The sequence below is a fragment of the Tenrec ecaudatus genome, chromosome 13 (assembly GCF_050624435.1).
Source record: "Tenrec ecaudatus isolate mTenEca1 chromosome 13, mTenEca1.hap1, whole genome shotgun sequence".
NCBI lineage: Eukaryota > Metazoa > Chordata > Mammalia > Afrosoricida > Tenrecidae > Tenrec > Tenrec ecaudatus.
The window spans coordinates 42,896,771-42,909,420 of record NC_134542.1 but is presented as its reverse complement, the minus strand read 5'-3'; the positions used below and the strand labels follow the sequence as shown (position 1 = coordinate 42,909,420).

Sequence of the window (12,650 nt, the reverse complement as noted above, 5' to 3'; positions counted from 1 at the left end):
CCCTATGGTCTTTACTTGTACCTGATTACATTTTTATTAAGGAGGCAGCAATAGCTGGGTGACTAGCATTCGTCCCAATCTTCCGGCTCAGTGTGCTGCCACGTCCACAGTATTTTATTTAAAGCATGCATATCATTGTTGTTGGGTACCTTTGAGTCTGTTCTAACCCGTAAGAACCATATGCCCAACAGAACCAAATGCCACAGGTGCCTCCTCACCCTCACAATTGTTCCCAGGCCCAAGCTCACTGCTGCAGCCACTGTGTCCATCTATGTTCATGGAAATAGCCGTCAAAAGGTCAAAAGACACATTGCATTAGGTAAATCTGCTGCACCAGACCTCTTTAGAGTGTTGAAAAGCAGGGAGCTACTTTGAAGGCAATGGAAAATACCATGGCTGGGGTCAGGAGCTCCTTAGTCCATGAACATTTTAATGGATTCAAGCAAGATAAAATTCTTGACAACGTCAACCTCCATTTGTCATGATGTTACCTAGCGGTCTGGTTGTGAGGACTTTGGGTTTCTTCACATTGGGTTACAATCCATGCGGAAGACTATAATCCGTCAGCAGAAGCAGCAAAGATCTCAGGTCCTCCTCATTTTCAGCAAGCAAGGTTGTGTTCTCTGCATATCACACGTTGTTAATAAGCCTTCCTCCAATCCTGATGCCACACTCTTCTTCATATCATCCAGCTTCTCTGCTGGTTCGCTCAGCAGACAGATTGAATAAGCATGGTAAGCGGACACAACCCTGAGGCATACCCTTCCTGATGTTAAACCAGGCAGTGGTCCCCTGTTCCGTCTGCACAGCTGCCTATTGGTCCATGTACAAGTTCCACATGAGCGCAATCAAGTGTTCTGGAATTCCCATTCTTCTTAAAGTTGCCCCTTGTTTGTTGTAGTCTGCAGTTACTGTTGTCCCCTAATTAAATTATAAACTTTCAGGGCTCTATAATTGTTGAGTTTTTATCGGCCCCAACATCATAAGCTAGGAAATAATTCATGTGAGTCATGCTCATTATAACCTTATCATTGTTTTTCTTCCATTTGTTATCACATTATCTAATGTGATGCTAACAATAGGGCCATAAGCTGAACAGGACAAGTCTCCAACTTTCATTTTAGATAAAGCTGAGGTTCGGAGAAGTTAGATCAGATAGTAACTGTACGTTTCATCTCAAAATGAGGCAAGTTAAGATGTGTCCTCCAGATGACTCCTCCAGGACCAGTGGTGAGAGTGGCGATGCCTGGAGGGTGGAGGGAACATGGGATAGAAAGCCTCCCCCCTGGGGGATGGACAGCAGAGAAGAGCGCAGGGGGAGACGTTGGACAGTGTAACGTATGACAAAGTAATAACAATTTATGAATTATGAAGGGTTCATAAAGTAGGGGGAGTGGGGAGGGAGGTGGAAAACAAGCAGCTGATAGTAAAGGCTCAAATAGAAGGCATATGTTTTGAGAATGATGATGGCAACAAATGTGCATATGGATAGTGATAAGAATTGTACAAGCCCCCAATAAAATGATTTTAAAAAAAAGATGTGTCTTCTATCCTAAGTAAAAATCCTCGGTCTCAGATTCAGCAGACAGACACAGATATTGATAAGGGCAATCCTGGATAAAATCAATCTTTGCTTAATTGTCAGTCTCAACATCCTAAAATTAAAATAACTATGAACATCAAGCAATGGAACAAAACGCTTACTAAAAGATACAGCAGGATTTTGAACGAAAGACTTTTCCATGTGTCATTAGCTGTTCCTGTAGAAAGAAGAGCATTAGATGCTTAATACCAAGTCCAGGATGGAACCATATTGTCTGGCCTTCAAGACTAAATAATCAGAGAACTACAGAACCTAATAAAAAGAATCTCTCGTCCTTCCCATAATCCAATTTATTATTTTTGAATAGTTTTGTTGGGACATTAACTAAGTATCACAGAATTCACTTACTTCAGGGTCAATTTTACGGGTTGTGCAGTTACCACCACAAGCACACTTTAGAGTATTTTTGTTCCTCCCAAGGAAAACCCTGCCATGGACAGTGGTGCCCCACGCGGTCTCCCGGCACTCCATAACCATTCATCTGCTTTCTGTCCCTGCAGCTGTTCCGCTTCCGGCTCTCACATGACTAATTGCATAGTATGTGCCCTTTTGTGACTGGTTTCTTTAATTAGGCAAATTATTTTAAGTTTCACTCATGTTGTAGGATGTAATGAGGCCTGTATTTCCTTGTAATTGTTGAATAAGATTCCATGAAGTGGACCTACCACGTTTTATTGACCGGACACTTGGATAGTTTTAATTTCTGAAGTAGTGTGACCAATGTTGCTCTGACCCGTGGTGGACAAGTCTTTGTGTAGACACATGTTCCTTTCTGTGGCCCCTGTGAGGAAGCCTCACACAGTTGGTAGAAAAGTGAAAATAAAAGCTAGTGGAATCTTTACATGGACTTTGAAGCCTTCTTACATGCCTTAGAGGGGTCACGTAGGATTGTAAAGCGATTCTTTTTTTTAACTCTTCTGATGCACATACATGTTTTATTTCATTTTTTCTTTTAAAAATCATTTTATTGGGGGTGTGTACAACTCTTATCACAATTCATCCATACATCCCTTGTGTACAGTTGTTGCCATCATCGTTCTCAAAGCATTTTCTTTCTACTTGAGCCCTTGGTATCAGCTCCTCATTTTTCCCCTCCCTCCCTGACTCCCCCCCCCCCCCATTGAGCAATCCTTAAAACATTTTGAGGAACTTCCAACTGCTCCCAAGTGACTGTGCCAGTCTACATTCCCACTTACAACATTTGAATGAGAATGCGTAATGAGTATAGTCTGATATTGCTCCACAGCTTTGCCACCCCTTGTCACTGCCTATCTTTTTCATTATAGCTATCCAAGTGGGTGTGAGATGGAACACACTGTGCTTTGCGTGTGCATTCCCCTGATGACTAAAGAGACTCCAGGGGGAAATCATAGGCTGTCAACAAGCAGTGCTAGTACAACTGGATAGCTGCCGGCCCAAGAATGAAGATGGTCCTCCTAACTCACAGAACCCAAAGTGAGCCACAGACCGAACATGAAGGGAAGAGACAAACTTTAAAATGATTAAAGGAAAATCTAGGAGTCAATCTTTGTGAACTTGGGTTTACTTAGATTCAGCAGAAGAGGTGACCTAACTAATAAATCCAAGAAAAGATGATCAGCCTATGAACTCGTACAGATGAGGAAACTCGGATTCAGGGCATTTAAATATTTCCCAAGTTAGTCAAGTGATTAGTAGACAAGTACGGTCTAGATTAGCTTTGCATAGGAATATAATTACCGCTTTAACTAGAGACATGCCTGGCTTGACTGCAATGGGTTTACTTGCATGCAATTAACTTAAACACTCTGAGCTTTGGTTTCTTCATCTGCAGTAAGACCTATTTCACAGGGTTGTTGTGAATATTAAATGAGCTAACTACCCCTCTATGCTAGACTGCCATATAAAAAGCCTCTAATACATGTGAATTCCATTATACTGCATGCCGCTGACATACGTCTCTGTGGTACTGAAGCATGACACTATGTATGCATTTCTGATAGCATGTCTGCAACCTGTATGTCTCGGCCTGAAAATACACCACTAATCCGCACATCGGGCCTGGAATGCTTCTCCGGGGGCATAATGAAGGTCCATCGAAGTATTTCTCATTAACAAACACAGTATCTCTTGAATGAGCGTGGTAATTAAAAGTCACACTCCCAGATTTTGATTGGTTCCCCACTTGCTCACTAATACATATGTCATCAAACAATCCCAAATTTCAGTTAAAAGTATATAATAATAGTACCCACTTATACATTTCCATGAAATGTAAATAAAACAATCCATAGAAAGCTACCTAGTACGGTGACTAATCTATGGTATGAGTCCAATAAACCCAGGTATCATCATCATCATCATCATCATCATCATCATCATCATCTTAACTCGGCCTAATATTCTGTTCTTAGTCTTTAATTAATGGTTCATCTTAAAAACAATGTTTTACTTCTTTTATGTGAGTTACAGATACTTCCCCCCTAGCACCCACAAACACAGCATAAGAGATCCAGAGTCCTGTGAAATCTCACCAATTAAAACCCTTGGAATTACACAATTACCAAACCAAACAAAAGGTGTCTTCCAAAATTGAAGACAGCTAAGGTGCAAACACAGACATAATCACGTAATGCAAAAAATCTGAGACAACATATGCATTTTTAGGGCTCAAATGAAATCAACCTAGATACAGTTACAGGAGGGAGGGAGGACTTAGCTTGGATCAGGGGGTTTGGCAGCATTGCCTTCATTTGTACAAGGCAGAGGTTATGGAGTAATCGGAAAACGACATGTGACAAGTTTCATCCATCAAATCTTTCTTGAGCACCTCAAATATAAACAGCATTGGGGCAGAGGAAGGTCATTCAAAATTCAAAAAAAAGAAGAAAAACAACAACAACAAAAATCTCTCCAAAAGAGGTTAGTTGGGGAGATGAAATTTGTTAAAACAACTATCCTATGAAACCGATGGGTTATTAAGAACATTTTAAACTCTCCACGATCTTCTCTGGCTGGAGACTTAGGTACCTTCCAAACATAAAGTCATTGCCATCCAACCATCTTTCCCATTCAACAAAAGCTTTTGAAAAAATTTATGTATACCCTGAAGAGGGAAAAAGAAAAGAAACAGATGGGGACAAATGGCATAAGATGTTACAAGCAAAATTATGTGGGCATTCAAGAACAGGACTAAAGACTTCCACCAGAGAGCTAGAGTAACCCATTCCCAGGCTGCCCTTAGAGCAGTGCTCTGACCTGTGGGTCGCAACCCCTTTGGGGGTCTAACGACTCTTTCACAGGGGTCCCCCGATTCAGAACAGCAGCAAACTTCCAGTTATGAAGTAGCAAGGAAAATGGTTGCATGGTTGGGGGATCACAGCATGAGGAACTGTAGGAAAGGTCACGGCATGAGGATGTTGAGAACCGCCGGTGTAAGGGAACCGCCCCACAGGGTTCCTGCTCTGCAAGTCTTCACAGGCCCCGCAGCCACATCTTTTCCCTTTTCTGGGATTCACTGGTGGGCCGAGTTGATGGCCTTGCTGCTAGCAGCTGAGTGCTTACGCACAGCACCAGGGGCCCATTGCCATGGAGCTGGTGGACTCGGCGACTCTCTAGAGGGTCTCTGAGGCTGTCAATCTTACGGGAGCAGACAGCCTCGTCTGTCCCATGTCACGGCTGATGGGTTTGAGCTACCGACTTAGCCATCAAGCAGTCCAACACGCACCCACCAGCACTACCGGGCTCGTACCAGGGGGCCCGGCCACGAAACTCACTGCCCAAGCGTCGATTCTGACCCATGGGGACCCGGCAGTTAACACAAATAAAACCTGAGCGCAGAAACCCCTAGTAACTAAGTTTCCTGGTCCTCGCGCCTGGCTCCTCTAACGGCCCCTGGGTTACAGCAAAGGGAGCGCACATCCGGTCACTGTCTGGGTTCAAAGGACACACTCTGTGAAGTGGCTCAGGGAACGCCCTGCCATCTTCCCCAAACAGCACCCCACCTTGTTATGCGCATTTCAGAGTTGCCCAACGTAGGGGAAGGAAGGGTCCCTGCCTAAAATGGCTTTTCTCTTCTCAGGAGAAAATGGCGCCGAATGACAGGTAGGAGAATATCCAGAGAATGTCTCACTAAGCAAGTCCCCGCACACCTGTCCACCCCACAGGACTGCAGAACAGGAAATCGGCTTGCTTGTCTCCCAAGGGGGGTGGGAGAGCCACAAGCACCCGCACCCCCGCGGGCCCCAGTTACCTTGCCTTGATGGTCATGCTTCATCTCCCAGCCCCGCGGCAGCTCCAGCTGTTTGTTTGCGAACATGTTGAGGAATCCCACGAGGTCCCGGTTATGCTGGTAGCGTTCAAAGTGGTGGGTGTCCCGCCGGACTTTGGTGATCATGTGCTTCAAACACGTGTTGTTTGTAAACATGCGGTAGGCACTCTGAAGAGCAGGGCGGAGAACCAGTGTTACACACAAATCCCGCATCCCGACCCCGTACGCTCGGTCTAACGTGGGTGCTTATACAACCCGCGTGACACTCACGGCCCTGGGTCCCTTCCACCACGCCTGGCCCCCGTATGTTTATGGAGGGTTCAGACTAACTCTTGACTCACGGACAGAAACAGCAAACACAGAGACAAGGGCTGCCTCAAAATAAGAGAGAGAGAGACTACTACAGAAAATTGGTGGCCAGACGAGGATGTCTAGTTTTCTAAAGAAGAACAATACAAGGCAGTCTCCTTCTACAGAGGACACTAGGTTATAAAAGTAGCAAAAAGACGCCTTGGTGGCACAGTGGGTTAAGCGCCAGGCTGCTAACTGCAATGTCATCAATTCAAGCCCATCAAGCCACTTCCAGGGGGAAAACGCAGCCGTCTGTCGTGTGAAGATTGAGTCTCACCACACTAAGGAGTGCTCTCGAGCATCACCACGAGTCAGAGCGCACTTGGTGGTGACGGATTTGGGGTTCCCTGGCAAAGAACATGTAGTCCAGATGCTACCACTTGGGAGGCAAGTATGTGGCTTTTTGGTGATTTCCGCATCAGAACCAATCGCTAGTTCTTTGAGTGTCGAATGGCTTAAGTGGCAGACCATCTACCAAGCCCTCGTTCCTCAGTTGAACACGGGCCCTCGGTGAGAACACGTGGCCTCTTCACGGTGGGGGACACGCAGTGAGGCGAGTCCGTGTTCAGCAGAGAGACGAAGGTGGGAGGGCTCCATTGCACTCCGTCTTAAAAGCATAAGCTCAGTAAGCTGGATGGGAAAGACTGCTGGGCCTCATATAGTACGAGTTTCTTCCTCAATCTGTTTCTGTGGGATTTCTTGGCTGTAATTCATGTTTATTAAACTTCGCCACCACACAAAGTCCCCCTATGACGCAGAAATATCTGCACTTGGACGGACAGCATTTTAAAGTCAATTGTGGCAGATTACTTATATTAAGATGTAGTACTTATATTAAAATGTAGTATCTATCATCTGATCTCCCTTTTGACCCATGTGGTAGTCACGTAATCTGGTGTCAAGTTAAGGATTAAGAGCGTAGGGATGGATGGAGCCTAGGCTGTCAATCTGGAGATAGCCAATGAGACTTCTGTGGGCATGGTCTTCTCCTGAGATTTCTGGGAAATCTGGGACTTCCTCCTTGGAGGTGGAAGACACCTCTCCCTCTGCCACTCCCTGGGAGATATTGCAGAAGGCAAGTCACATGGATGCAACCAGACCTCGGAAGCTGGAGAAGCCACAGAGAGCCAGCCATCCCTGCCAGCACTGAGATGTTTCCAATGACACTGGATCCAAAGACTCTACCCACTGGCCTGTGATCTTCTGCATTCGGCATCATTGCATGTGTATCGTGAGTCTGAGGTCGACTTTATGGAGTGATATCGGGAATATGGGCTAGTATCGGACTTATGGACTTGATCTGGACTGGGCTGGGATGTCTTCTCAATGTCCAGTTGCTCTTGTATAGAAATCTCTTTCTTATACACATGTATGTCCATGGATTTGTTTCTCTAGTCTATCCAGACTAACACAACCCATTTAAAAATGTTTCATGGAAACTTTTTTGTCTTTTTAAGGGAAGGCGCTATACCTGTTGACTAAGCTTCTGGTAAGGGACGTGAATAGCCTGGCTAGCATCCAAAACGCATGGGAAAGTGGATCCTTGCAGACGCATGGTTAACAGTTAACACCATATCACTAGATTTACTCTTGATTCATTTTTAACTAGTTCTAGTTTTCAATATTGTCTGCTCTTTCTGATTGAGTTTTTAATCTGTTCTACTTTGTTATTGTTGCTAGTTTTTCCTTCCTTTTTTAAAGTGTCTTTCTGCATATGGAGTGCAGGGTGGGCAGATCTATGAGACAATAACTCGGCGGATGGTTCTTTTGGGGGGTGGCAGCGGGGGCTGGGGAAGGGGGAGCTAGTGACGATGAGTCCCGGAACAAGTACATATTCTAAGATGGATGGGTGTGCAGCTCTTCTTGATGAGAGTGAACTGTTGGGTGTGTGGTGTGCGCATTGTGTGCCAGTAAAACTATTTTAGAAAGAAAGAGCACTGGACGCTTTATATCTAATATCTTAGGGACAGAATGGAGAAACCTCCAGGTTTTAGATATGACTTGATAGGTCTGCTATTTCTGTCCAAGGGCGGCCAAGGAAAACCCCGAAGAAACCCGCTTCTGGAAATCCCTTCATTTCAGTGAACATGCACCGTCTTGGTTGCGCCCAGTTCTAGCTAGCTCCTGGGGTGAACGAGGAAGGGCTGTAAGGGCAGGTAACATGCGTGTCTTTCTCAGGCCCCTCCAGATGTAGCCGTAAAGTACAAGTCAAAGCCTGCACTGAGTTCTCTAGCGGTCTCTTCCCACTGGCTCAGTAAACACAACTGGTGATGTCTGCCCTAGCGGCTCTTCCTCAGTGTTGGAAACAGTGGGGCCTTGAGTGACGGCAGGGATCAGACAACCCTGATGGCCCAACCGGGAATGAGAAATCCACTTCTGTTACTGTAAGTCGCCAACACGTTGTACATCACTGTCCTGGAAGCACACCCTACAGTAGTAGAACTGATTTATCATCATCATACAAGGCTTGGCTTTGCCTTAAAGGACATATTCTCTATCGAAACCAACTAAAAAGAAAGACAAGTAGACCACACTTGATCTAGAGCAGCGATTCTCAACCTGTGGGTTGCGGTGCCCGATTCATATTAGTAGCAGAATTATAGTTATGAAATAGAAAAGAAAATAATTTGATGGTTGGGGGGTCACCACAGCATTAGAGACTGTATGAAAGGGTGACGGCATGAGGAAGGTTGAGAACCGCTGGTCTAGAGCATCAAAAAGACCCCTCACAAGGCTTTAAAGAGGCAGAACTTCATTAGAGCAAGAAGTAGCAGCAATTAGGTCCCAGGCTTGAGCTCATAAGTACTTCCCTCCAGCTGGACAGCTCTGTGAGCACAGGACCCTTAAGGTTGGCCTTATAATTTAACCATGTCACTCAGTGAGACTGTAATAGAATGCCACGGCCAACTGATCTCTGTAAACTCACCTATCAGAGCACGAGAAAGACTTCCCTCATTAGTAACTACCCCACAACCTGGAGCATCTCACCCTTTCAAGTCCAGACACTGTGGACATGATTGTCGTTAGTCTTCCTATAGAGCGCGGAAGACGGGCAGGCACACCCCACAAACTGCTTATGTGGATAAAGAAAACTTTTTTTTTAGATCATGTTATTAGGGGCTCATACAACTCTCATCACAATCCATACATGCACACATCCATTGTGTCAAACACATTTGTACATTTGCTGCCATCATCATTCTCCAAACACAGAAAACGTTTTTGAGTAAGGAAATCATGGGAGTCGGGAAGTACCCTGCGCCGGGCAAGGACTCCAGTCACAGCTCAGCCACTGCGGACAGACACACAGAAAGTCACCAGGCTCTGTCTTTGTTTGCTCAGCTGCCAATGGGATAGCAGTCGCTGCTCCTCCCCCTCCCTAAGTCAGCGGGGCGGAGCAAGTGCCTGGAGCAGGCACAGCCTAACTATGGCGATCGAGCAGAAGAAAGAGAAGCTACAGCACGGAAATGCTCACAGCTCACAACTGCTGCTTTTGTTGTGTGCCATCATTGAGTCAATTCCGCCCACCGTGACCCTGCGTGACCAGGGGCTGTACTCTTCGTGAACAGACCGCTAGGTTTTTCACCGGAGGAGCCACTTCTGGATTCGAACCATTAGCGTGTGGTTGACAAGCATTTCACCAGTCGGCCACTGGGGCCCTGAAAAGAATCCACAGGAGTATAATGTGACAACAAATAGATGATTGTGGCAAACCTGGCTTCTGCTTTTAGTCTTCGGCATGCTGGGTAAGAATCCCACATTGTGTTAAGTGAAGAAGAGTTTCACAGCCTCTCAGTGGGTTTATGCTGAACCCTGAGAAGACAGAGCCGAGCAAAGCCTTTTCCATGAAAAGGATGGAAAGGGACGATTTTAGGTGGAGGTAGAGAGGAAGTGGTCCATCAGAGGCCAAGAGCAGAGTCAGCATGGCCAAGAGTTTCACCACGGCAGTGAGCATCCTGAAACAGACAGACAGACTGGCAGAGTGGAGGACAGGGGTGGGATTAGAATGAAAGAGGAATTATGTCTTCACGGAAGAGAATGAGGATTGTTTTCATGGAAAAGGTGACAAGCACCACGCTGTTAATTAAGAGAAAGGGCACTGTGATTGAACTACGGGAATGTATGAACCGTGAATTATATATCAATAAGACTATTTAAAATTAAAAGATAATATGATTGTGTTTTAAGAGAGAGTAGGGGGGTTCTTTATACATCTCTTGGGGTTAGTGATCTTGCCCTGGGGGAGGGAACTTTCCTCTGTGTGTATTAAGTTTTTTCCTTTTTAGTTAGCCTTTCTCTATGCCCAACCCCCCTTTCCCAAAGCAGGGATTGCCCCCCCCCCACTAGCTGTTTTTCAAAATATTTTTGGATGAGGCTTTCTACTCCTGTAAAGAGTTCCAGGTGAGGAAACCCACAGGGTCAGTTCTATTCTGTTCTAGAAGGTTGTTATGAGTCAGAGTCAACTCAATGGTGGTGAGCACAAGAAATAAGCACTCTATGGTTGAGGGAATTCTTTAGTGGAATTTATCAAATCACACCAAATAGACTTTTGTTTCCTCTAATTTTTTTTTGGGGGGGTAGATGTTAGAAGTGACACTATCTCCTAGCCTACCTGACCCAGTTCCAATTTCATGTAATTCTGTTCTTTTCAGTAACAATGCTACATAAGAAATGCTAACAGAGGATCTTTGTATGCATCTCTTAGTCACAAGGGAGCAGAGCTGAGCACGTGCATGCTTTCATTATGCAAGGAGTACTGGAGATGCGATCGCTAAGGTTGCTAACCCTAAGGTTGGCAGTTCCAACCCAGAAGCCGCTAAGCCGGGAAAAGACCTGGCCAATTACAGTAACATCCGCAGACAAGAAAACCTTATGGAACAGTTCTACTCTGTCTAACACGATTCCTATGAATTGGAACTCGATTATATAATAACACCATAGATTACGCAACAAATAAAATGTATTAAAAGCCAAACCGAGAAATGTTCCTCCCATATATGTCTGCCTGGATGCAGAAATAATACAATTTTAAATCATCTGTTTTCATACTGTGTTTACTAACAGATTTTACATCTAGCTAAAAACTAAAATGGAGGAGACTACCCATGTATTCACCAAAGTAACCACCATCACCAATTCATCAACTTTACAATCGAAGTCACGGCTTGTACGAATATTTTTATTATTTTGGAATAGGGCTCTTTTTCATTATCCGGAGAAATGGTCTATCCAAAGGCTAGTTGAGAAAAATACCTTATTACGAGGTGGTGTAGTGCATTATGTGCTGGCTGCTAATCTCAAGTTTGGCAGTTGGAGATCACTAACTAGTTCAAGGGAGAAAGACCCACAGACATACATAGTTCTACTCTGTCCTATAGGGTCGCTGAAACTTTATAGCAGTTTGAGTTTGTCTGAATCTTAATACAACCAGTAGAGGGCAGCAGAATATATCTTAAAGCAACAAGAATCCTGCCCCCACTCCCATCCCCACCAAAAATAATGTTTTCCAACTTTTCTTTAGAATAATGACAACCATGTGTCTATTTAATTTTGTTAACAATTGTTATATATTTTCCATGACTATCTTTTAACATAAACTAGCACCATCAAATCATAAAAAGAATTTGAAAATCTTTTTTTAATAAATCTTTTTATTGGGGCTCATACAACTCATCACAATCCATACATACATCAATTGAGCAACAAAGCACTTAAAGTAACATATATACTCGAGTATAAGCCGACCCGAATATCAGCCAAGGCACCTAAATGTGCTGAAAAACTTGGCTTATACTCGAGTATGTAGGTGATACACCCCTTTTGTATGTTGGAAATATGCTATGATATAAACTGTAAATCTATGGAATCACTTATAGATCAACACTCTGTAATTCAAATGAAAAGCTATAAAATAAATCTTAAAATACTGAGACCAAATGAAATAATTTGTTTTGCAACATTTTCTGTGAAGTTAGAAGAAAGAAGAAGTTAGAGCAACTACTGCTTCATCCAGAATCCCCGAGTCATTCCCCTAAATGCGTACTTTGAGACCAACGGTGAAAAAACAAAGACAAATCCTGAGTGACATCACTTAAATGAAACATCGGAAATAGGCAAATGCACAGATACAAACGTTTATTAATGATTATCAGATTGGGGCGAGAGGACAAAGACAGTTGCTGTTTAGGGGTGCTGGGGTTCCATTTGGGATGAGGAAAGGCTTTTGTAAATAGTAGGATGGTTGCCCATCATAGTGAACATCATTGATACCACTAAATGAATATGTAAAATTATTTAAATTGAAAAATTCATATATATATATATCTTAAGTACCGCTGGAAGTGTAGTGGTTCCCTGAGGGCTGCATACGGCAGCCTACCCTGTTCTATTAAATCGTTATGAGTCAGAATGGCAGTGAGTTTGGGGTTCTATATAATGTTTACATAA

At 44.1% G+C, this 12,650-nt stretch overlaps 1 protein-coding gene across 2 annotated transcripts in view; it reads right to left on the bottom strand.

Annotated features, from left to right (window-relative positions):
* The window catches only part of HECW2 (HECT, C2 and WW domain containing E3 ubiquitin protein ligase 2), a 431,089-nt gene that overhangs the window by 100,391 nt on the left and 318,048 nt on the right, over window positions 1-12,650 (bottom strand). For both annotated transcript variants that reach the window (XM_075529169.1, XM_075529170.1), the window contains one exon: window positions 5,835-6,020. In XM_075529169.1, the coding sequence (XP_075385284.1) occupies window positions 5,835-6,020 (186 nt within the window). The remainder of the gene's footprint in view (window positions 1-5,834; window positions 6,021-12,650) is intronic.